This window comes from Esox lucius, chromosome 20 (assembly GCF_011004845.1).
Source record: "Esox lucius isolate fEsoLuc1 chromosome 20, fEsoLuc1.pri, whole genome shotgun sequence".
In the NCBI taxonomy this organism is placed as follows: domain Eukaryota; kingdom Metazoa; phylum Chordata; class Actinopteri; order Esociformes; family Esocidae; genus Esox; species Esox lucius.
In genome coordinates this window covers 15091292-15113346 of record NC_047588.1, presented here as the reverse complement: position 1 = coordinate 15113346, position 22055 = coordinate 15091292, and the positions used below count along the sequence as shown (strand labels likewise).

Sequence of the window (22055 nt, the reverse complement as noted above, 5' to 3'; positions counted from 1 at the left end):
ACGTTGCTGTGCTGATATCCCAATTCTCCAGTGGTCTATAGTCAAGACAGACCAGCACGGTTTGCCTGATCTCCACCAATAGTCAATCGCATACATCAAGGAATAATAAGGCACGATTACGAATGCCGGTTGATTGCCTCCTGCGGAAATAAAAGAAGGGTTTTGAATATATAGTCTTCGGAAATCAGTCACCTTCAAGACGTGGAATGATGAAATATATAATATTTTTGGCAACCTTTTTTTCCATGATTTTTGCCGAAAAGTCACCTCGACTGAAATTCATTGTAAACGGTATGTAGGCCTACTCATTTGAAATATTTTTTTCTGTTTATCATATGTAAAATTGTTATTTTTCTATTAGGTGGTCAGATACGCCCGTGTCTTTTGATTTTATATACGTTGTTTTAACCCCCATGGAATTTGTTAAATAAATGATAAACACTATCATCTATCTACTTGAAAATCTTGTGGCAGATCACTTTCCTTATCACGCGTTTACATCATGTAATTGTAGCCAATAGCCTATTTAAATATTTATCAAATAAATAGTTTTTTATGTCCCACTTTCCATCTAAATGAAATATAGCACTGTCTATGTATTCGATGAAACTAGGAATTACGCTCAGTGGATCCTAGAATATGTATATATATATATATATATATATATATATATATATATATATATATATATATATATATATATATATATATATAAGAAGAACCCCACTCTTTGATGAAATGTAGTATTCCATGAGATTGTAAGGGACCAGAACTTTTCATACGTTTGCTGCAGGTTTATGGCAATGGAAACAGGTTCATGGCAATTAGCGATTCATGTGTTGATTTTTTCCAGAATCCTGCCCTATAGTTACAACCACAGCACACTACGAGTACGTATAGGCTAATGGAGAATTTTGAACGCATCTCAGCAATAAGGTAGAGGGTGTGAAACTAGAAACGTTTTGATAAGCAGGCTCGTTTTAGCGAAAATTGGCGCATTTAATTGATACCTAATGCGTGCGATTCAACCGAGGGCAGTGGACAGAGATTTGATAGTCGTCATGGAAACGCAGTAACGGTGTTGTTTACCATTAAGGTTGCTGTATTTGATATTGATGTCAGGCTATGCCTTCTGAACACATCCATTGCGCTTCAAAACCTAACAATATATGATAAATTAGGTGTGCGAATTTAAAGTGATAATGACCTCTAGTCTAGTAAATCATTTACTTTACTCAAGGAGACAACTTCCATGAACCTATTTCAAAACCACTACATTACTGTTAAAACACATAATTATGCTTAAAAAATGCTGCAATGCAGTTGCACGAGCAGACGGACTAACGCGCGTGTGTGTTTATGAGGTCGCTGGAGCTAATGCTATTAGGATTCAGCAGCAGCATTACCTCAATCGACCAAACACGCTCACTTGAATTCTAACATTCGTGAAAAAATCCGCCTACCATTGTCACTATTATCTATTATACTATTACCCATTTATCCGCTCCTTCAGAAGCTAGGTCAATGTCCAAAGAATTGGTTGACATGGTGTCTGATTCGCACATGCTTGTAGGAATGGAACTCCCAAGGGTGAATTGTCCTTAACCATGGCAACCAAATCAATTTATTTCTCTCCCTCGCTCTCTCTTGCTTTCCTCCTGTAGTCTCTCTAGACTTTACACAGCTTTAGCCTCATGTAAAATTTGCATTAAAATGAAATGTATTAACTGAAAATAATGGACAATTACATGCTAATTTAATTGATGGTGTGATTGGTATATCATATAATAGCATTGTAAATGCACCTCCTAATCTAGGGACTACAGAGCCGGCCATGTACCACTTCTCAAAACCACAGAATTACATGTCAGTGTACCACCATGAGGGTACCAACGTGCTGTATGTGGGGGGCCAGGCAGTGATCTACGTGCTAACATTCACTGACAGGGGGGTCAGCAGCCTGGAGGTGAGTTGCTCATGAAATTAAAGATGAATAGAGATGGTCAGTGGTGATGACACAGTAACCCAGTGTAGGCACAGGAGACTGGCTTTAAATAGGAGAAAGTAGCTTTCAAGCTAGTTAAATAGCTACTGTGGCAGGAGATGGGTCATGCATATATTTATGGAGTGGATCTCATCTGTCTTATTGGAAGTATATTATTATATAGTATGGGCTTATGAGGTCAACATACAATACAGATATTATACTGAGCAAACACTGTCAACATTGACTTGACAAACACAAGCAGAAAGTGAATTTGTATGCTGGGACTATTACATTGGTCTGTGTCCTATTTAAGAAGGTTTATCAAATATCAGAGACAGTAAAGTAATCATCTTTTTGAAAGTTATATCACTTGCCTTTAATTTTGACTTACAATTTGGTCTGATAGCAGCTGGTAGCATTTTAAAAATACCTAATGTTTGCTTGAAATATTGATATATTGTATGACATACTGGAATGTATTTTATATTACAGATCCCAGTGGTGACTGATGAAAACGCAAAAGCAACTTGCATCGCAAAATCAGCCCCACCAAAAGTAGGTAGTCATGATTATGAGCAACATTATCAACACCATCATCAAGACCACCACCACCCTTTGTTTTATATCTTTTTATGAAGGGTTCGTCTAAGTACCTTTTAAGGCTTCTATCAAGAACACGTTAATCATCAATAGATTCTTCCTAGAAGGATTTAGCAAGAATCCTTTTATCGCTTAAAGATTCACCAATACAAAAGCTTTACCTGAACTCAAACTGGTTCTCCACTACCTTAAGAAAAGCTCAGCTTATGTTAACATTTTCTATTTGCCTTCATCAAGAATGCAGCATGCCAAATTTCAGTTAATCTTTCTGGATTGTGGAATTATGTGAAATCAACGTAAAATTGCAAAGAATTTGGGGATCTCATCATCTACGGCACATAATATAATTAAAAGATTCAGAGAATCCGGATAAATCTTTGTATGCAAGGGACAAGGTCGGAAACCAATATTGGATGGCTGTGATCTTAGGGCCCTCAGGGACTGCATTATAAACAGACACGATTCTATAGTAGAAACCATGGGCTCAGGAACACCAAATACCATTGGCTGTGAACACAGTACATCGTAGCATCCACAAATGTAAGTTGAAACTCTAACATCTACCAAGAAGATACAATACATAAACAAGATCCAGAAACGCCGCCACCTTCTCTGGGCCCGAGCTCATTAAAGATGAACTGAGGCGAAGTGGAAAACTGTCCTGTGGTCTGACAAATCAAAATGTGAAATAATTTTTGGGAATCATGGACATCGGGTCAGTTCAAAAGCCAGCATCTGTGATGGTATGGGGGTGCATTAGTGCACATGGCATGGGTGACTTACACATATGTGAAGGCATCAATGATGCTGAATAATACAGGTTTTGGAGCAACATACCATCCAGACATTGGAAGGCCTTGCTTATTTCAGCAAGACAATGCGAAACCACATTCTGGATGTACAACAGCATGGTTCTATAGTAAAAAAGTTGGGTGCTAAACTGGGCAGCCTGCAGTCCAGACCTGTCACCAATTGGAGACATTTGATGCACAAATATGACTAAGGAGACCCACACTGTGGAGCAGCTGAAATCCTATATCAAGAAGGAATGGGAAACATTTCACTTTCAAAACTAAAGCAATTGGTCTCCTCAGTTCCCAAACGCTTACAGAGTATTGTTAAAAGAAGAGGTGATGCAACACAGTGGTAAACTTGCCCCTGTCCCAACTTTTTTTTAAATGTGTTGCTGGCATCAAATTCAAAATGGGCATGTAATTTTCCAAAAACAATAACATTTCTCAGTTTCAACATTTGCTGTGTTGTCTTTGTACTATTTTCAATTAAATATAGGGATAAACGATTTGCACATCATTGCATTCTGTTTTTATTTGCATTTTACTTAGCGTCCCAACTTTTTGGGAAACAGAGTTTCAGAGTGGATCAGCCCAAAAAAGAAACAAATTAAAAGGCCTTTCTTTTAGGAAATATTTACACCCTTAAACTGTGTTAGGAAACTCCTTGTTTACAGCTCAAATTGTTTTGCATTATAAACTGATTTATATTGTGTTAAAGTGCAGCTTGTTTTGAGTGAATTTTCATCAATATCCAAGCATTTGTAAATAATTGAATGCTTTGTTCAAAGATTTTAGGGTACCAAAGGGCTGTTGCAAGATCTCAAACTGTTGTGTCGCCCACCATTACCGCATTTCCAGTGTGTCCTCAACAATTGAAATAATACACACACTGTTGTTCTGCAGTGCCACAACAAAAGCCACTTCTGAAAATAGTTAATCAAATGCACCTCTAACGTCTACAAAGGTTATACAACAAATTGATCACAGTATGGGTTTTTACAGTACATTAACCTATCTGTATAATGCTAAAGGACCTTCAGGAAGAATTGATTTGTTGAGTGTAGATCATGCACTGAAATATGATAATGAGTGCCGTGGTTTTGAGTGTTTTACTCTACACAGTTAAACCACCCTCCTGTGTAAACAACTAATAATAGATCAATTCCACTCTTTACAGAGTTAGTTATACTCCGGAGCCAGCTATACTGATGTCGGACTGAATTCCCCTAACAGTGATTTCTTTAGGTATTGGGACAGTAAAGTCAAAATTGCTATTTTTCCTGTATACTCAATACATTTGAAAATACGATTAAAAGATAGAAATTATGCAAATGAGCAGAAAGTCACCTTTTATTTAAACATTTATTTTTTTACCAACTAATCGAATCAATACCGTCAAAGTTCCATCTTCTCATTTGATGTGAGCATAGGTATTGGGGCATTTGGCACACAGTTGTTTCTAACTGATCTGGTGTTTCCTGATCTGGTGTTTCCACCTAAAAGAGCTGCGAATGTATAGTCTCAGTTCTATCCTTTGCTTTTGCCTTTGGAGTCTGTTTGGTGTCAGTAGGCATGATCTAACATGAAGACCAGGGGGCTGTCTGAAAGAAAAGGAAGCGATTTGGATACTAAAAGAAAAGATGAACTCAAGAGGAATTCGAGATCAGCCTGTACAGTTTTGGAACAGAGTTTTATAGACAGGTGAGATGAAGGTCAAAGTGATGGGAAGCCAAAAGTGTGGAGCAAAAAGGAACTGACAATTATCCAAAGCAAACCAACTCATGCATGGGTGCTTCTGAGATTTTCTCAGTCGTCTTTATTGATGAGGTGAGGAATGATTGCAGCAGCAGAATGAATTCAGAAATGTACAGCAGTATCTTGGCTTAACAATGTACAAGAAAATGCCACCAAGCTTATTGGCCTGCACTTCACAATGCAACAGGACAATGACCCAAAACACACTGCCAACATAATCATGGAGTTCATCAGGGGAAAAATAGGGAACGTTTTAGACTGGCCAAGTCAGTCTCCTCATTTAAATCTGAACATGCATTTCACTAGCTGAAGAGGGGGCTAGAGTCAGAAACTCTCCAAAAGAGAGCAACCGTTCAAAATGGCTGCAGTTAATGGCTTGGCAAAGCATCTCAAAGGATGACACCATGGGTTTGGTGATGTCAATGGGTCGCAGACTCACTGCTGTTATTGCATGCAAGGGATTTGCAACTAAATTCTAGCATTTTATACTTACAATTGCTTTAAGTCAAATACATTTATACTTGCTTAAAAAGGAGTGATGAAAGTTCTGTTTTTCATAGTTGGTAAAACATATGTGTTAAAACAGCCAGAATATAATTTTGACTGTCTCAACTTTTGCCTCATATTCGTCTTTCAATCATATTTTTATATAATTGCTAAATATAAATTTAGATTTTACTGTCCCAATACTTATGGATGAACTGTAGGTACAGTTTAAAATTCTTAAATTCAAACACTGAGATAATCCATAATGCTGAATGCGCTCTTTAAATGAAAGATTAAAATAAAATAATTCAGAAAGGGTCCTATGTAGAACCCATTTGCTTTCCAAAGGATCATTAAAGAACAGGTTCTTCCACAAAAAGGTTACACATACAAATAAGGTCATTTTCTATTTGTCTGTGTTTGTAGGTCTGTTTCTATTTCAACAGTTTGAATACAAGACAGATATAACATTACATCATCATCATCATCTCAAAGGTTAAAGTTTGGAACAGGGTTTACGGTGCACTACTGTATTTGTTATTGAGGCACACACACCATCTGTATTTTCATCATGAAGAAAATACAGCTACTGTAATAAATATGTGATGTAATGTCTGTTGAGTAATACAGACACTATGTTCCCTCAGTACTGCAATGAGAAGTCTTGCGGCTGTATCTGCCAAATAAGGGGGAAATGGATCCATTCCAATTTACTATCCTCCCTCACTGCAAATGTAATGTCTTCTCCTGTTCACTCTCTCTTCCCCCACTCTCTCTGCTGCAGTTGGAGTGTGACAATTTCATCACAGTGATTCAAAAAGTCAATGACACTTTTGTGGTATGCGGGACAAATGCAGGAACCCCAAAATGCTGGCTGCTGGTAAGATGACAATAGATGAATAGAACGGTTGATGTCTATATCATGGGCTTACTGCACTGACAATGTTCACAATATTATCTTATTTAACACTTTTATTTCTTAATTGATGTTGCTAGAACTGTTCTATTGCAACATGATTTCTTCTCTACAGGTAAATGACACTGTGCTGATTGATGCCCCCACCAACGGACAGATGGCATCAGCGTCTGACATCTCCCCTCCCTATCCCTCTCAGAGGTCCGTTAGTGTATTTGCAGGTATGATATAAAGATGGACAAACACTCCAGTAAAACATATTTTTTTTCATGTTACAATCACACCATACCTCATAATGACCAAGGCAATACTGGTTTTTAGTCATTTTTGCAGTTAATAATAAACAAATATATATAATCAGTTCTACATAGGTATTCAAAACATTTGCTATGACACTCATATTATTGCTCAGGTGCTTCTTGTTTACATGTATCATCCTTGAGATGTTTCTACAACTTGAGTCCACCTTTGGAGATTTCAACTGTTTGGAACTGTAAGGATCACACCTGGCTATTATGGCCCCAAAGTTTACTCTAAATGTTGAAGGAATTGTCTGTTTAGCTCTGAGACAGGATTGTGTAAGAATAAGGTTTTAAATAAGGAGCAAAGAATATAAGAAATAAGAAAATGTGGAAAAAGTGAAGGGTTCTTAATTCTTTCCGATGCACTGTAAACTATAATCTTGCTGCTGATGGTCCATTTTTACACTACACATTTTAATGTTCTTGAATATTCATGCATACATATAGCTATGGATCTTTTCTAACACGGTTATTTGCATAGGCTGTCTTAAGTTCCTTACTATATAAACTGTAACCCTTAAGATTCATGGACCTAGAAAACTGTTAGTGTTTAGTGAACTTTCAGTGTGTAGGACCAGAAACTGTATGTTTCATAAAGACAATGTTGAAATATCAATAGATTTCAACTAAATTGTGTTCTTCCACTTACTTAAGTGGAGATTAAGGGAGAACAAAAGAGCTAAAAAAAACACCCAAATATGTGATTTAAAACAAAAGGGAGAACAACAGAGCTAAAAAAAACACCAAAATATGTGATTTAAAACAAAATAATGTGATTTCAAACTTTATGTTCAACTTTAATTTAACATGTGATGACAAAACAACGAAACAGATGAAAAGGAATGGCATTTACTCTAACGGATGGCCATAAAATATATATCCCACACCCTTACTAAGCCAAATACCCAGTCCAGGGTTCACCCAAGAACCCTTTGCTTCATTGAAACATAAACTGTTCCTACATGAACCCTTCAACTAACTGCAAATAACAACCACTACATGAACCCTTCAACAAACTGCAAAAAGCAACCATTACATGAACACATCAACTAACAGCGAATAGCAACCATTACATGAACCCATCAACTAACTGCTAATAGCAACCACTGACTAGCAATGGTTCTTTGAGGAACTCCAAATGTTTTAAGGATCTCCAGGATTCCCTGAGTCACCGCTAATCTTAAAAGTGTAGTACTACATACAGGGTTGGACAAAGTAAGAGAAACACCACATGTAATAGGACGGTTACTTTGATGTAACTAAATCACATTTACAAACACAGCTTCAGTGGACACATTGGGTTGATTGCCAATCAGCAGTATATATACATCTGCTATAAAAGAGGTTTGACAATTAACACTTTGATATTTGAGTTTTTAAAGCAACTTGAGGCAAGTAACAGTTCCAAAAAGACCAAAAAGTCAGTGCCCAAATTGCTTGTGCAGTGCTCACAAAAACTAAAAAAAGAATTCAGTGTGTCAAGGGAATCAAGGGAAAGCCAAAGCCAATAGACAAAGACACATAACTTGGTATAAGGAGCACAAACAAAGATAAATAACTTGGTGTAATGAGTACAAAACCTGGACCCCTGAGCAATGGAAAAAAGTAATAAGGTGTGATGAGTCATCTTTCACCCTATTTCCGACATCTGGATGGGTTTACATTTGGAAAACCCAAAGGATGCCTTCAGCCCACAATGTCTGCTGCCAGCTGTTGGGGGATCTGTAATGGCGTGGGCAGCCATCTTATGGGAGTCATTGAATCCGATGATTGCTCTGCATGGTCATATAACGGCCAAAGAATATGAGGCAATTTTACAGGACCAGGTGCACCCTATGGTGCAAACACTTGTTCCCTCATGATGTTCCAATATTACAGAATAACATTGCCCCAATACAAACTGCTGAACAAATTCTAAGAGCGGTTTTATGAACACCAGGATAATGTCAAACACTTCCCATAGTCTCCCTAAGCACCAGATCTGAACATCATTCGACCTTTATGGGAAGTTCTGGAGCACAGAGTGTGAAATGGATTTCCACCTCCTTCATTCCTTAAAGAACTGGAAGCTTTTCTTCTTAAAAATGGCACAGCATCCCACTATACAACGTTCAGGACTTGAATGACAGTATACCACGAAGGATTGTAGCTGTTTTGCCGGCAAAATGTGTCCCTACGACTTATTAGTCCCTTGTTAGGTGCTTTTGTTATTTTATTCCCCCGCTGTATTTTCATGTAGCAGTACTGTAACTCAACGTACGACTGGAATAATTTTATGCTTACTTTGTCTCGCAGGTTCTGTCAAAGTGAGGACAGTGATTAACCAAAGAAGCAATTATTTGCTTAAGTGATGCAGCTTTCTGATAACTGTCCATTTTCATTATGCTATTACAGTATTGACTCCAAATGGCCTCCATTATCGCCATGGAGACCGGGCCCTTAGTCGAGTAATTGTAAGACACTTGTAGGAGGACATTGATTCGAACAGTCAACTGCCTTCTGGTGATTTATATTTTTATCTCTTCCTCTAACTTGTGTTTGTCTCTCTCTTATTCTCTGTATGTACTTATCTCTCACTCTCAGATGGGAATCTATACTCTGCTGTGTCAGCAGTGGGGCGCAACCCTGGCACTATTCGACGGACCTATGGGACTCAGAAGCTCCTGAAGACTGAGAGCAAGTGGCTGCAGAGTAAGTAGGATGTGAGCTACATGGGACTACGTAAGGGATATCCAACAGAGGTTATGCATTCTCTGGAAAATAATGTTAAACATGGAAGGTGTGTTCCTTGATGTGTTAATGCCGATCCACAGTAGATATGCGTAGATCTACATGCCTGCCTGTGCATGTGTGGGTGTAGTTGGAGGATTGGAGCTACAGACAACTTTCAGTAAAACGATTCCCTTGACGGTCCCACTCCCACTCACAAGAAAGTTATAGCAAAGTTGTAAACACAAGGAAGAGTCATCCTCCATTGTTAGAAGAAACCAGTCCTTTTTAGTAACCTTTGGCTGAAAACATAGCAAGCTAAGGAAATCATTATCCAGGTCTTCAGAGTGCCTGATTTTTGGAGTTACAAATATAAGTAGCTGTGTTCAGAGGCAGTGAGAAGGGTTGAGACTGGACTGGGAAGGAATTTTTCAGGAAGTCAAAAATGCAATACATTCATTACAACACTGATTAATCACAAATAAAGTTCAGCTGTTCTAGTAGGAATTTACTGACATTTTCTTAGTTGCATCTTAGAGCAAAAGCCATGGTCCGCAGAGAGCTTCCAAAGCATCAGAGGGATCTCATTGTTGAAAGATATCAGTCAGGAAAAGGGTACAAAATAGTTTCCAAAGCATTAGATATACCATGGAACACAGTGAAGACAGTCATCATCAAGTAGAGAAAATATGTAACAACAGAGACATTACCAAGAACTGGACATCCCTCCAAAATTGATGAAAAGACGAGAAGAAAACTGGTCAGGGAGGATTCCAAGAGGCCTACAGCAACATTAAAGGAACTGCAGGAATTTCTGGCTAGTACTGGCTGTGTGCTACATGTGACAACACTCTCCTGTATTCTTCATATGAATGGGCTATGGGGTAGGGTGGCAAAGAAAATAATCCAAGCCTGGCTGAAGTTTACAAAAACATCAAGTCCCTCAACAGTACGTGGGAAAATTAGTTATGGTCTAATGAAACCAAGGTGGAACATTTTGGCCATAATTCCAAAAGGTATGTTTGGCGCAGAAACAACACTGCACATCACCCAAAGAACACCATACCCACAGTGAAGCATGGTGGTGGCAGCATCATGCTTTGGAGCTGTTTTTCCTCAGCTGGAACTGGGACCTTAGTCAGAGTGGAGGGAATTATGAACAGTTCCAAATACCAATTTTGGCACAAAACCTTCAGGCGTCCGTTAGACAGCTTAAGATGAAGAGAAAGTTCACCTGTCAGCATGACAACAACCCAAAGCACACATCCAAATCCACAAAAGCATGGCTTCACCAGAAGAAGACTAATGTTTTGGAATGGCCCAGCCAGAGCTCAGACATGAATCCAATTGAACATCTGTGGGGTGATCTGAAGAGGGCTGTGCACAGGAGATGTCCTCGCAATCTGACAGATTTGGAGTGCTTTTGCAAAGAAGAGTGCTTTAAATGTGTAATGACATCTAGCTGTGCTTTTTGAGTAGATGGACAGTTTGTAATGGAAGAAGCAAGAGATAAAATAACTATTTGAAACTGATGAATGGTCAAAATGAAAACACAGAGAAATACAATCAATTGGCCACAGTTAAAAGAAAATATGCATTTTGACGGAGACTATGAAATTCAAGCCAAGACATTGGTATTAGTTAGAGGAAGTGCTTTGGATCAATGTTACCAGGGAGACCTATGTGAAATATCATGGATGCTCTGATGTGACCTTGGTGAGAGTGAGAAGTGATCTAATTTAGATTTGTTGTGTGTCTGTGGAGCAGAAGTGGCGGGCGTATTAACAATATCAGACTCAAGTGTCTTATGTTTGGGTCTATAAAGCAGAGGGAAATACTGTATCTGCAGTTGAGTATGAGGTGTAATCTAAATAAAAACCTGCAAAGGTAGATGGAGTTGTTTGTGGTAGTCAACTGAACCAAACACTCAAAAGCAATCAAAAGGTTGCTGGTTCTAATCCCAGAGCTGACAAGGTGAAAACTTAGTTCTGTCCATTAGCAAGACAGTTAACCCTAAATTGTTGCTGTAAAAAAAAAAATCTCAGCTAACTTACTAGTGAGAAAAGTCCTATCTTCAGCAAATGAAAATCATGTTTAGTTGGATTTAAATCTTGAGAAGGACTATGCCTGTCAATAACTTCCAACTTTCTAGCCCTGACAAATCTAGCCCTGACAAATCTCCCTAGTGGCTGTGTCTGCACTTTCTTGCTGTATTATGAAGCACTGCAATGAGCTTGGAGACCTTTGCTTGTACTTTAGGACACAGGATGTTTCTGTACACATAGGTAATGCTTCCACTGCCTTCATCCCAGTTTGTGCAGTTTCTGTCGCCAAATGCACCTAGCAAAACTGGAGAGGCAAACTGTGTTCCCTTAAAGTCTGACATAGCCCCACCACCTTCTCAACTTTTGCTCTGTCTTTTCCTGTGTGTCAAAGAGGAGGTAGTAAGGAAGTGTTCTGACAGAGCATTTGCGTGCGGTCTCGCCATCTCTTCCTCAGCAAAGGTAGTCAAGCTGAAGTGGGTTAGCCACACATTCCATTAATTTTCTGATTTCAAAGACAAGCACTTATTCCTTACAGCTGGAAAATATTGAGGAGTCAGGGCTGGTTTGAATGCCTCCAGTTGACAAGCTAGCCACCTAGTGCCAAAGGGAACCAGGAGCTAATTGCAGCCCCTTCTTCCCAAACAAACAATTTTGTTTCTCTGTAAACCAGCTGCAAGGGAAATATTGCACTGTGGCTTGCTCCCTCGTAAATATCACAACTATTACTATGTTAAATGGAGCTGTTGGCAGATTTCAGAAGGGTCATATTATGTCAATGGCTCCCATGCAGAAATCCTGGGAAAGGTTTGTGCCAGTGACTTAATGGGTGAACATAAAAGAGTGAAATAAAAATCCATGCACTGCCGAACCAATCCAACATCTTCCGAGCGGTCCTTCATAGTGATGTGGTAACAACAATTTTTCCACAACAAAGCGCGTAGGTTGTCAAAGCAACGTGCGTAGGCTTGTTGTCAGAGTGGGCGGGGATCCTTATAATCTGTTAACACAAGTCTAAATGTCCCAGCTACTACAGCTAATATACGTCTCAACAATAGAATTTAACTGTTGGTTTTTAAGGTGTCATTGTGACTGAACACAGCCTTTGTGCTTGTACGCAGCCTTTAAGTCATATCTGTGGTATCTCCCACCTTGGTGAGTAGTTTTAGTGGCAATTAGTCTGAATTGTTTTAATAGGGTCATGTTATTGTAGGTATGAAATTCCCCTAGAATTTATTTTGTCCGGATACCAGATGGACTGTACTGGCTTATTGTCACACCTGAGTCTATGTGTAATAATCGCGCTACATTAACTGGGGGAGTGGGAGGGATTTTTCCTTTATTCAGTGCACACAAGGTTACCACACATGTAGAGCATGTTACACGCCTGCTTAAAGTCTGAATAGGCCCACCAAATACTGGGACTAGGAAAGGCATGTATTATTATTTCTTATTCCCTTTCTTTAGGCCTTTAGGGGCCTGGATATTTGCAACTGGTTCTTGAGCTGTGCTGGTGCTTACTGGCCTTAAATGGTCTTCATGTGTGTCACGCTTTTATGAAATATTGTCCTTCCCCGATGAGTAATCAGCACCTACGTTTTAAGAGTAAAAGCATGAATTAAGTGGTAGGTTCTATTCCAGTCAAATTGAAACTCTAGTGACAACCCATTCTCTCTCCTGCTTCAGGCCCCCAGTTCGGGGGAGCAGCAGTAATGCCATCCTCACAGAAACTCAAGGATGAGATCTACTTCTTCTTCAGTGAGATCAACAAGACGGCCCGGGTGGACGAGGAGCCCTACAGGTCTCGCATCGGCAGGGTCTGCATGGTAACCACAACACCGTCATCCAACACCAGCTGTATCATACAACCACACAGCATATCCCATTTACGCCGCGTGCACGCACCCTCCCTTGTGTGTCCATCCCCAGGTGGACGAGGGAGGCATTAAGAACCTTCTGCCGGACTCGTGGACTACCTTCATGAAGGCCAGGGTGATGTGTGGTGTGGGTAGCACCCCTCAGCAGTACAACAACATCAGACAAGCCATCGTGCTGTCAGAGGTGGCCCAGGAGAAGAGGACTGGAGTAATGTACGGCCTGTTTGCCAACGCATGGTGAGCAGACCACATACTGTTTTATCCCCATCCCACAGTTATCCTGCTTTAGACTGGGTCATGATTAAAATGCAGGAGAGCAATGAGCTGCACAGACAAGTAAAATAGGGGAAAGGAGGAATTATGCATAGCACATCCAAGGTGGTCACAGGAGCTAGACAGAAATCTATAACTTGGAAGCAGCAAAGGCAGAGTTTCAGTGAAGAAAATACATGATGATGTGTTTGAAGTGAGGTAATCCCTGTGGAGGCATCTTCTTGCAGTTTGAACTACAATGCTTTTATTAGCCCGTTCAAGCTACCTTAAATGTGTAGCTGGGAGAGTCATAATAGTATGGTTTTACTCAGCCATCTGTCTGTGATTATAAGAAAAACAATTGAAGGATGTACAGTACATTGTAAATTAAATACAAATATACAAAATATGCCTGTCAGTTGTTTAGACATGCTTAACGTGTGTCCAAACTATAGACTGGTACTGAATATTGTTTCGCAGATTTCTATTACAAAAAAGTTGAGTAGAACAAAGAAAAGCTATTAAGTATTTCTATTGTTTGTTTTTCCAGGGACACAACAGTGATATGTGCTTACTCCGTCGAGGACATTGACCAGGCCTTCGCAACGTCTAAACTGAAGGGCTACAGCAGTCCTCTGATTGGGCATCGCCCTGGGACTGTAAGGGACCTACCGAAAAGAGAAAGATCCAATTATATTAACTTTTGTTTTAGGCTGGTATCAATCAGATATTTTCCAAAAGCCAATCACAAAAGATAATGCGTGCGGTTCTATCAATGTGAAAGACTTATGCTTCCATTTTGCAAGAGCTACAGATGAGAGACTGTAAAATGACTGTTCAAGGCTAAATCTAAGGCTGTGTCTCCTTCCTAATTACATGACTTTGATCACATTATTTTACAGTGTGCTTTTAAGAACTCTACGGCAGCTCAGAACCCTAAGACCCTGGGGGTGATCAGGGACCATCCCGAAATCGAGGATGTGATTCGGCCGGTCGGAGGAGCTCCACTGAACTTGCCCACTGACGATCACTTCACACACACGGTTGCTGCCATTGTACTGGCCGTTAACGATGAGCACTATAGTGTGCTTTACCTGGGAACAGGTGAGTTTACTTTTACTGTCAAGCTGGATCTCATATAGAGACGTGGTGTGACCTACTTAAAACATTTTGGCAGACGGTAGTTTCCTTTACGTAGGAATGAGTTACGGCTTATAAAAGTGTATTTGTGGAATAGACATTGGGATGGTTAGAGGTCTTTTGACAACTAAAAGCTCTGTCATACTCAAAGGTTTCCTAACCATAGTACTTTAACAAACAAACTCATTTAGGGATTCACTGAAAAGTTGAATCAGCTGTGCTTTTCCATGGTTAAGAGAAATGACAGGCGTTGGGAAATATTGACATAAAGCCCAGTGACATGGACTGAATCATTATTTTCTCAGTAGTTACAGCTTTTTGAATGTGCTCCGATACAGAATACAGTCATTCTCATAGAAAGCTGTGAACACTGGCATGGGCCTTTGAGGTGGCTTAATAAGAAACTACAGCATTTAGTTGTCTGTGGGAATTAATAGCCTGTCAGTCCAGGAAGGAGATAAGAGGACAACTGTGGGACAGGTCTGCACCTCACACAATGATGAATTGACCAGTACAGGAAAGAGGCTGCAAATTCTATTTTAAACATTGGTTCGTATCCAATCTAAAATCTTCATACATAAAGAATTATGGGTCCCATCCACAGTTGTCTTTCTCTTCATCGTGTTCTCTCTCTTCTGGTGACAGAACAGGGGAAAGTGCTGAAGGTTCTACACACTAATGAGGAAGTCTTTATCATATGCCAGTACTCCCTGTTCCACAACGATGGTCCTGTTCTGAGCATGGCCATCGACTCTAAGCAGGTAATGTAGGACAATCGTCCAAAAGCCAAATGTTGACCACTATGTCTCTCCCTGTCCCTGATGGATGTACGCCTGTCTCCTATATCAGGGCCACCTTTATGTAGGCACGGCCATGGCAATCCAGCGCATACCACTGGCTGACTGTGGTCGCTATGGAAACAGCTGTCAGGAGTGCATCCTATCTCGGGATCCATATTGCGGCTGGGATGCAGCCAGGAGGAGGTGCACTGCCATACCAGCTGGATATAACATCAGCTCTGGGTATGAGTTGGGATTCACTGCTATATACAGATACCAATAGAAAACATGCAAACGAATGAAAAACGGCAGTTAATATCAGTCACAACATACCAGCCGTCATAGAGTAGTGTTGAGGTTTCAATGACTCCTCGTTCATTCACAGTACATGAGTGTTCAGGATTCTCCATGCTGACATTGTTTCTTTGGTTAATTTGTTACTGTGCAACACCACAGGGCCCTCACTCAGAGTTTGGACTATTCCAATGCCTCCATCTGTGGTGAAGCTGCTGGTAAGTTCCTCCTTTTCCCCACATATCTTCATTCATTGCAATTAGGAATGGTTTCTATAAAACGCGGTTTAACAAGTTTAGAAGGACAGACAAGGCTCAAACCTATATCTTGGCCTGACTTCAAAGTCCATTATCTTCAGCCAAGTTAATTCAAATAATAATTAATTCTCTCCACAGATAAGCTCTGCTTTGTCTTAGTTAGATCTCTTTGGTCTATAACTTATGTTGTTCACAGGTGCAACCTGGTGCATCTTTCATGAATGTCTTTTGATTATATAATTTTTTTCCATTCCTGCCAACATTTTATGTAATGCTATGGAGGATGAGGGGACAATGCAATATAGAAAAAATAAACGAAATACAACAAGTAAAGTATGCCTGTATCAGTAATCAGTGAACTCATTTAGGGTTTGGTTTTACTGGCACTGAGACAAGTGTGACCTCTCACCAACACAATTCTTATCTGACAATCTGGTTGAGCCCCATTATGTGGGTACGTAAACCAATTTTAGATATGAATCCATTGCCTATTCTATTAGGGAGCCAATAAGTAACAATGTCATTTGGAGGAGAGAGAACGTCAACCATGCTGTGCCCTCTCAAACTCCACAGCACTGAAGAGTCACAGGACCAATCCCAAACGGGTGGTGATAGACTCCAACAGCACCGTCTACCTCCCCTGCCCGTTGCACTCTTTCCACGCCACCTACCGCTGGGAGAAGGACAACTGCGGCAAGCACTACCCCTGCTCCATCATCGGAGACTTCTGCGTGCTGGCACCCACTTTCGCCATGCCCCTGGAGAACGGAGTGTTCCGATGCATGGCCACAGAGAATGGCCACAAGGTGGAGCTGATCTCTTATAGGCTGGTATTTAATGGTGGGCCTCTGCCCGCCTCCCTGGCATCCACCATGGGGCCTTCTCTGCTGCTTGCTGCAGCCACCCTTTGGCTTCTGTAACCACTCAACATGCTAACGCTAACTCTCTATCCCCCAATGCTCTCTCTCTCACTGACAGACAGACAGGAGAGGAGGGTACACCATAGCCAGGTTAGGTTCGCAGAGCATTGATATACAGGGTTGGGTAATTCAATCAGTTTTGCCCACAGAGACTGTTCTCAGAAAACCAACAGAAACGTCTATTTTTCATTATAACTCATGTTGTTCATAAAATGCCTGACAACAGGTGTTTATTTTGAAATGCTATATGGGCCATATGAACTAATACTGTACTGTTTTAATAACAAGAAACTGTAACAAACTTAAAATACTCAGCTAACATTTAAACTAAACACATACATTAACAACAATATGGGTTGTATGGAAAGATAAAATATATGACTCATGTCTTATGTCTTATTCAACATTTGAAATACATATTCAAACCACAAGGTGTGCTTTGCGAACCTTGCCTGTTTGATTCAAGAGATGACATTTAATAAGTTGGGTAAAATACAATACCAGGCCAATTTCTCTTCATGGTTTTGCAACTTATTTTTAAACTTGATTGTGCTACGTTGTGAATATTATAAGCTTAACTATTGCTTTAATATCCAAACATCCTTTTAAAAGTTAGAAGTATTATCTAGTCTGGTACTGAGTTATGAAAAATGCCTTACAAATTCTGGGAAACAACCCCTAAGCACAATTGCATTGGAAGCAAAACTGCTCAACTAATTTGACTTGGCTCTGTGAATTAGTTGGCCAAGTCATTGTTTTGGGGATGTGTAATCATTTTGGCAGGAAGTCATCTTTTTGAGAAGAAGTAGGTGGAAGAGTATGAGCTCCTTCTCGAACATCACTGTGTCTAGGCAAGTCCTCTGCATTAAAGGCAGTTTTTGCATCTTTTTATTGGATAGAATCAGACATGAATATTAATTTACATACTTTACAATAAATACAGTAAATAAACTTAAGCGGCAGGTAAGGCCAAAGTCATAATGCGTAGATAACATGTAGTTGTATTTTGTAGTTTGCTAAATGAGGAAAAAGCTTGTGATTAGGCTATATCCGTACCATATGTTATGTATTTTATTGCTCCGCAAATGCTGGTTTCCACCATTGCTGCCTATGCATATGAAAGTTATTGTTGATGGTTTAAGGATTTATACTGTGGTTATAAAATGATGTTACTCATTGGCTGCTTTTAACTTGCCTATTCCCAAGGTGGAAATCCAGTGCTTAGTACTCAAAGGGGTTATTTTCGTACGTGTACGTATTTGTGTGCTATGAAAAAAGGCTTGACAGATTTTGAAATGATCTTTTTTCTAAAAATAGAACATTTCGAGCTGCCACTGTGCTTTGGGGAAAAAGACTGACTTTATTGACAGTAATATTTTCATGAAAAGGAACTAAATTCCTCTTCATGTTTTATATTTTGACCTTACCTCAAATGTAAAAAAAAAATTATACTTTTATGTGCAAAAATAATGTTCTGTGCTTTATTGGATACTATTTGCTTGGAGGCAGAAATGTCCACAAAGCAAATGTTGAATGTGTTATTAATGCACTGCAGTTGCAGCATGCCAGTATATTGTCCACGTTAACCCACAAAGGAAGTATCTCTCAGTCCTCATAGTGGGAGTATCCCCTTAGAACCCCTACTGTTTTGATATATGGCACTGAACGTCACAATTTTAAAATGGCAACAAAACATACTTGTTTGAAATGATATAGCCATAGTTGTACTGTTCAGGTGTCATCTTTCCCTCTGAGGACATTGGTTAATCTGTTGTCTCCAGGTCTATGGGGAATCCATGTGCTGCAATGCATTGATGCAGACTACTGAGTGTGCCAAACCTAAGCTGTGTTAAGCTGCCTCATCCGCTGCCTGCCACTTCTCAATTAGCACTTTGAGTAATTGGTTTGCCAAATCTATTTCTCAGACTGATGCACGTTCTAATGTCACACACACACTCACACTTTTGAGGTTTTACTATCCTTGTGGGGATGTTATTCCGCTTCAAATTCCTATTTCACCTGACTCCATAACGTTAACCACACCCCTAGGTCTATACCCTAAACTCTAACCCAACCCCAAATTACCTTAACCACACCCCTAGCTCGATCTCCTAAACTCTAACCCAACCCCAAATAACCTTAACCACACCCCTAGCTCGATCTCCTAAACTCTAACCCAACCCCAAATAACCTTAACCACATCCAAGAACTTTAAATAAAAAATTAGAAAGACCAATGAAATATCCCCACAAGGGACAATTCCCTCTGAGCGCAGTATTCTTGCACGGATAATAAAACCATGCGCACACTCGCGCACACACACACACACACACACACACTTTACATATTACTATTCTTGTGGGAACCAACAACCATATTTCCATAAAAAATTATATTTACCCTAAATCCTTAGCATTTAATTTAACCTTGACCCCAACCCCAATTGTAACATTTACCCTAAACCTAACCCCAAGCCAAAAATAGCAACCAACAACATATCTTTTTTTCTTATTTTAGTATCTTTGCTCAGATTTTTGGTCTTCACTGGGATAGCTAAACCTGTATCATCACAAACCACTTGTTTACAATCACTCACTTCTATCTCAATCCCTTTATTTCCTGTTACTTATCTATTTCATTGCATTTTAAGCATGAAGCTGGTGTGTCTCTGATAACAGTGAACAGAAATCACTCTCAAAAGCTAGCAACACTAATTAGGCAATTGAACATGAATCGCCTCATGCAGAGCAATACAAGCTCTTTATTTGCTAAGATTGATGGCCCATCGTCAGGGGGAATTGTTAAAAACAGTCAGTGAATCGTGGCTGTGTAGAGTAGATTGTATTTGGCCCTTCATGGATCTCCAAAGGGTAGCAGTGATATGGAAGCTTACGGTTTTCCTCTGGAGCACTATAATTTAATGACCGCCTTTATAACCAGTTCCTGCTTTGATGTGGCCATGAACACAGTGAATATATCACATGCAGTTCCATCATTATAGTCTGTTAAATATGCTCATTCTACATGACAGGGCTGATGTCCACCAGGGCAAGACCAATATTTAAAACAGTTTGTTGTGTTCAAATACCTGTTAGATATAAATAATCCTAGCAGAGAGATAGAGTGAAGTAAATTGTATTGTGTTGAATTCCTTGCTCTGGGGCTTCGGACGTTGTTGATTGTATTTGTGCCAGAATTCTGTGTCTTACAATGTTGGATTGGAAATAAGCTTACCCAACTTTCTTTTAGAGGAGATTTTAATTGGCATCACATTCTTTAATGCCTCAACATAACATTTCTTATTTTAAAGGACTAATGTCTGTCTATATGAAGTGTTAATACATATCCATGTAACAAATCTGTAAGTCCATATGTTTTTCTTTCCGGAACATGTGCAGTAAAAATCTACAAAGTAATAAAATACGGTATGTATTATTGGTTGTTTTGTCTTTGTGTGTGACTATGCCAAGAGAATGACATAGAGGGGGCAGAGGGAGAGAGAGAGAGAAAATGAGGGAGACAAGTAGATTGGGACAAATAGAGAGGGGGAATACATCTTTCTTAAAAAGAATATACATGTGGAACAAATAGGATAGAGTTCGGGGAGTTGAGGAAAGTCAGATTAAAATGTTTTGCCAATTCTGTTCCATTTATGCTGGAACATCTGATGTTGTTGATAATTTCAGTTAAAGAGTAGGGCAATCCAAAATGTTTGCTCCTTTGAATTTATTCTTTAAGTCTACTAGTATGGTCACTCTGGGAATGTATAGCCTACATTGAGGTCAAAAAGCATTTAAAGAGTAATATGTATTTGTATTTATGTTTTGGCTCTGTACTCAAGCACTATGGATTTGAATTGATCAGTGGGGAACTAGTAGGGCCTTCTACGCCTATAGACATTGGCGTCGTTAGCCCTGGGCTTCCGGAGCTATAGCTGATCCTAGCGACGCCTCTGCCTATAGAGAAGGCATAAGGATTGAAACAAAGATATATTTTAAGTTAATATTCTGTATCATTTAGTAATTAAATATTGATTTCAACTTTTTAATAACTTTTAATAAAAAAAAATGTATTAAGGCTTTGCCTGCAGGATCTGGACAGGCATGAGAAAGGCATTAGCCATTCAACTGTATTATACTAGACCAGCATTTTTCATTGACAGCAGAATCAATCAGAATTTAACTTTCAATGGGTATGATTGTTTTGGGGCAAATTATGCTTCAGGACTCACTAAATGACAGCAAATAACAACCACTTTCCATGTTTGGGCATGTTATTAATCTGACTGACATTGAGCTGGGCTACAGCAGATGTTAGTTTCAAATTAGTGTCACATCTTTTTTTTAGCTTGCTTAATGCTGTCAATGAAAACAGTGGCCGTGTGACAGTGTTACATTCAAACACTGCGTATTGAACCTGATAAAAAATTTTGAAATGGGAAGTGGCAGTTGTACTTTTGGGTCTGGAAATGTGTTTACTGTCTTATTTTATTCAGTGAACACAATGGAATAATTGCCTAATTTACTGTTAGTTTAGTCTTTTTCATCCTAGTAGATCTGTTTTATAAAAAAACTGTCTCTTCAGGACCCTAGTTGTCACATCCTTTGTCTATGACTGTTGTGGTTTTGTTTGTACAGGTGTACCAAATCTTGGTTTGTGCATTGTGGGGTGTTGTTGCTGTCACATTTCTATGAGTCGATATGAAGCTGTTGTCTTGTTCCCCAAAGCACAGTATTTAAGCAAAGTTAAATGATCTGTACTGATCACTTACTGTGCGCTGCTCTCTGGGGATGCAACATTAATTTTCCCTCTTTGCTAAAAATCATTCCATGCTTGCTCCATATTCACTCCATACATACAAAAACAATCTAACAAACATCTATTTCTGTAATTACTTATGTTACCATATGCTGAGAAGAAGTATTCAACATTTCAACAGCGAGTG

At 39.4% G+C, this 22055-nt stretch overlaps 1 protein-coding gene across 1 annotated transcript; it reads left to right on the top strand.

Moving 5' to 3' along the window:
* The first annotated feature begins 46 nt into the window (after positions 1–46).
* On the top strand, positions 47–20548 carry si:ch211-113g11.6 (Sema and PSI domain-containing protein). Its single transcript, XM_010901596.4, has 14 exons — positions 47–291; positions 1818–1966; positions 2480–2542; positions 6407–6502; positions 6654–6759; positions 9424–9531; positions 13278–13417; positions 13521–13705; positions 14271–14379; positions 14623–14824; positions 15506–15621; positions 15710–15882; positions 16096–16151; positions 16764–20548. Exons 1-14 carry the CDS (start codon positions 207–209, stop codon positions 17108–17110), a joined length of 1935 nt encoding a protein of 644 aa, XP_010899898.2. The 5' UTR covers positions 47–206; the 3' UTR covers positions 17111–20548.
* The last annotated feature ends 1507 nt before the right edge of the window (positions 20549–22055 follow it).